Source organism: Notothenia coriiceps, unplaced genomic scaffold (assembly GCF_000735185.1).
Source record: "Notothenia coriiceps isolate Sejong01 unplaced genomic scaffold, NC01 NC01_scaffold00006907, whole genome shotgun sequence".
Taxonomy (NCBI): domain Eukaryota; kingdom Metazoa; phylum Chordata; class Actinopteri; order Perciformes; family Nototheniidae; genus Notothenia; species Notothenia coriiceps.
In genome coordinates, this window is record NW_011339608.1 from 9,473 (window position 1) to 13,770 (window position 4,298).

The window sequence follows — 4,298 nt, forward strand, 5'->3', positions numbered from 1 at the left end:
CACGGTTATGGTACAACGTTAGTGGATAAAATGAATGTGGATAAAATCAGGGTTGCCAACTTTGGGTACCTTTCTTTTACAGAAAGTAAGAAATGTGGGCAGATTAACGAAAAGATGCCTTTCACACAATGAAAAGACGGATAGCATTTCATCACCCGTGTCTGTAAACCTCTAACATTTAGGGATGCCCTGATCTAACTTTTACTTTCCTGATACCTCAACTAAGAGCATCCTCTGTTACAGATCACTCCAACAGGGATTTTGTTACCCCAAATGTTTTACATGCAACTATTTAGGTAGTTTAATAAGAGATGCACTGGAAACTAAGTCTTTGACCTGCTGTGACTTGATGAATGTTACAGATACAATGACTTTGACAAAGACATTGTATTTAAAGTGAATTGTTCAATACCTGATATATAAACAGCACCCTGGATTCATTCCTAGCTAGGTTTTAATATTACAACATGACTGAAAAGACAATGATGATACATATTATTTTTTGTGATGAACCTTGGGTCGTGAGGGGGTCCCGACTGGTCGAGGAGCTGTTAGTCACAGTAGTGTCCCAGATACTGGGCGTAGTCCATGAGGCCGCTGATGGGGCTCTTCAGCCTCACCTCCTGCAGTTTGGCCCACAGCTTCTGGGGAGGTGGAGCAGCCAGCGACACAGCCACAGTTCCCACAGAGTCATTAGCATGATCTGCTAGTTTCCCAGCATCTGTCTCTCTGCGGATGGCGTTCAGGGATTCTGGGATGTCGTCAGCGGCCCACTGTCCTTCGTTTGCCTCTAGCTCTTTGGGGTGAGGAAGGATTCAGACTTAAGGAGAAAGCAGAGGTAGCGGGTTAATAAAATCAGGGTAGACCTCCAAGGCTGGTAACCTCAACTCAACTAGGTTAAAGATACTTGATTTTTATATGTACAGTGTTAACAAAAATTCTTAGTTTAAATAACTTAATATATCCATGTTTCTTTAACTTAAAACAATATGTTTGTGTCACTTAAAAATTACTAGTAAATAGAACTCAATTGATAAGATTATACTTTAACTTAAAACATTTAAGTTAAGGTACTCAAAAATGTTGATGTAATCGGTTCCAACAAAACGTTTTGAGTTATATTAACTTGTCGGGTTTTACAGTGCAATACAATGCTGTACATTCTTTCAAAAGTGGACGTGCTGCTTTTAAGTATGCGGATGATTCATCTTGAGTGGGCGGTGAAAGCATTGATTAGTGTCGCATTAATCAACATAAAACTGGAGTGACCTGTTCTTCTAATATTTGATAAATGAAAGTACATGTCTTCATCGAGCCTCCAGTCAGTTCCAACAGACTTCTCCGCAGGTAAGGTTCAAGTGCTCTTGGTTTAAATATAATTAAAATAATCTCTGCCCAGTTTACATTGAATAAGAATGACGGAAATAATTGGGTTATAATACCACATTATGTAAAAATTGAACTATATCTGGGCTCTGTTTAACAGTAGCATGAGCATAGCTGCATTTAATAAGTGTGTCTTATAATGCATGTCATGATAGTGTTGCTTATTCTTTTTTACTTGCTTATAATATGTTTGCTGTTGAGCTCATGTGTTGTTTTCCTTGAGTTTCAATGCAGGGATTATTACAGCCTGAAACAGTAGAGTGCAAAACAGTTTCCAAAGCTTTTTTTGCAGACCAAACCGGATGGGTTGGTACGATAAAATCCAGTTTTCAGATTATTGATCTCAATACGAGAATTATGCCCCGTCATGAAGTGCAGTTTAGGTCTGATAGACAACAGGAATTAGTGAAAGTGAGTCATAATGTTATTTTAGTTGAAAATACTGAGGAGACTCTTGATCTGCCTTAACTAAAGCTGTGTGTTGCTGTGTACACTTATGTAAGATAAGATAAGATAAGATAAGATGGACCTTTATTAATCCCCGTCGGGAAAAATCAGTAGTTTAATGTGACCACAATGATTCCCGTTGTGGTCACATTGTGTGTGCCTGTTTGCATTGCATGGAGTAATACCTATTTTGCATGTTATTTCTGTTCTCCTACTCTTTCCTGGAAGCTATTGTATCAAGGCAAACAAAATGCAAACCATTAAAAATAGTTTAAAAAAAGGATTTATTCAATGCGTCTAAGTGTTTGCTTGACCAAAAGGACTTAAGTTGCCAGAAACTGTAAACTGCAAAAAAACACAGTATGGACAGACGTATTGGAGACAAACTGTTACACATTGAATTCAAACAAGAATATATAACAGCATTTAATCCAAGACATCTGCAAAACACAATGCATTTAGGCTCTGACCTGAATATTGTGTGTGAGTGTTAATGATTTTGAAAAACAAGCACAACTTAGAAATCAAGGATCTACAGTAGGGAGGGAACTATTTAGCCAGAAATGTAAGTAACCTATCTGATTAGAATTTTTTGGGTTTGAAATTGAAAATATTAATGATAAAATCCTTTCCTCTCGTGTAGACATGGCCTCAGCCAGCAGCTCCCCATGTGAAGAGCAGCTCCAGTGTTCAATCTGTCTGGATGGGTTCACTGAGCCTGTCTCTACTCCATGTGGACACAACTACTGCAAGCACTGCATCACAGGGTACTGGGATAGAAGCACCCTGATACAGTGCCCCCTCTGCAAGAAGAGGTTCCGCAAGCGGCCACAGCTCCAGGTCAACCCTGAGTTCAGAGACATTTTGAAGCATTCCAACCACATGAAGGTGAATGGGGATGAGGACATAGCCAAACCAGGAGAGGTGCCCTGTGACATCTGCGTTGATCTGAAGCTCAAGGCCAAGAAGACATGCATGGTGTGTTTGGCCTCGTACTGCCAGCCTCACCTGGAGCCTCATCACAGAGTCAAAACCCTCATGAAGCATCAGCTGATCGGACCTGTGTCCAACCTGGAGGACAGGTTGTGTAAGAAGCACGACAAGATGTTGGAGTTCTTCTTTGATGTAGACCAGAAGTGTGTTTGTTTCATGTGTTTGAAAGACAACCATGCATCACATTTGGCCGTCCCTTTAGAGCAAGCGTTCAGAGACAAGAAAGGCCGGCTGAGCCGTGTGACGTCAAAGATCAAAATAATTGAAAACACCAAATCCAGGAATATTCAGGAAATCAAATGCTTGGTTGAACGGACAAAGAAAAAGTCTGAGAAAGAGTTAGCGGACATCGCTCAGGAGTTCAATGCCCTGTTGCTCGCTCTGCAAAGAAGCCAGGCTGAGCTCATGGAAAAGATCCAGAAGAAGCATAAAGCAGCGCAGAGGGAGGCTGAAGACGTGGTGACAGAGCTGAAGCAGGAAGTCTCTGAGCTCAGGAGGAGAAGATCTGAGTGTGAAGAACTTTTACAAACAGAGGACCACCTCAGCTTCCTGCAGAGCTGTTCACCTCTCTGCATATACAACAATCTGGTCCAATCCAACATGCCAATAGACCTCTCTGACTTCAGTCAGCAGAGTTCTGTGGGGATGGTTTAAGAAGCAGTGGCTAAGATGGGAAGTCTTCTCAGGCATCAAATGGAGATGATATGTCATGAGGCACGCTTAAGCAATGACTGGGAAGGCCCTGCAGCTGAAGAAATAAGGAGAGATGATTTCTATGAAGAGGTGTGGAACCCCCCCAAGGACAAGCTGATGATGATCCAGCAGAACGATGCAGTCGATGTGATTCTGGATGCCCACACAGCCTACAGTACACCAAACTTGTAGTCTCTGAGGATGGGAAACAACTAAGGTTTGATGAAGGCCTACCACCTCCAGATCCTTTCTCTCCTCAGAAAGGATTTCAGTATCAACCCTTTATCCTTGGGACTGAGGGCTTCTCCTCTGGCAGGTTCTACTACGAAGTTCAGGTCGGTGGGACTGGATGTTGGGTATTGGGAGTGGTCAAAAAGTCCATCGGCAAGTTTGTATCACATTTCCCCAACCCGGAGCAGGTAGGCTGGACATTCTTAAAACTCAACAATACAAAATCCCAATCCCAAAATGAATATTTCCCAGGCACTTGTAGCCGTTCTCCCCTGTCCCTGAGGCAAAGGCCCCAGAAGGTTGGAGTGTTTGTCGATTACGAGAAGGGCGAGGTGTCCTTCTACGACGTGGACGCCAGGACTCTGATCTACTCCTACTCAGAATGTGCCTTCATTGAGACCCCGTCAGCACTCAAGTCTTTTTTCTATTATATTGCAGGCATATCCTTTGGTAACAGACCAAAGCTCTACCCTTTTTTGGGGGCCTTCAGTAATGGAGAGAATTCTGACACCATGCTTCTTATCACTCCTGTAGCCCATGCAATTTAA

The 4,298-nt window shown here is 42.3% G+C and overlaps 1 protein-coding gene across 1 annotated transcript; it reads left to right on the forward strand.

Annotated features, from left to right (window-relative positions):
* The first annotated feature begins 2,478 nt into the window (after nt 1-2,478).
* On the forward strand, nt 2,479-4,298 carry LOC104943824 (E3 ubiquitin-protein ligase TRIM21-like). The gene is made up of 3 exons (XM_010769289.1): nt 2,479-2,775; nt 3,241-3,465; nt 3,780-4,298. Exons 1-3 carry the CDS (start codon nt 2,479-2,481, stop codon nt 4,296-4,298), a joined length of 1,041 nt encoding a protein of 346 aa, XP_010767591.1.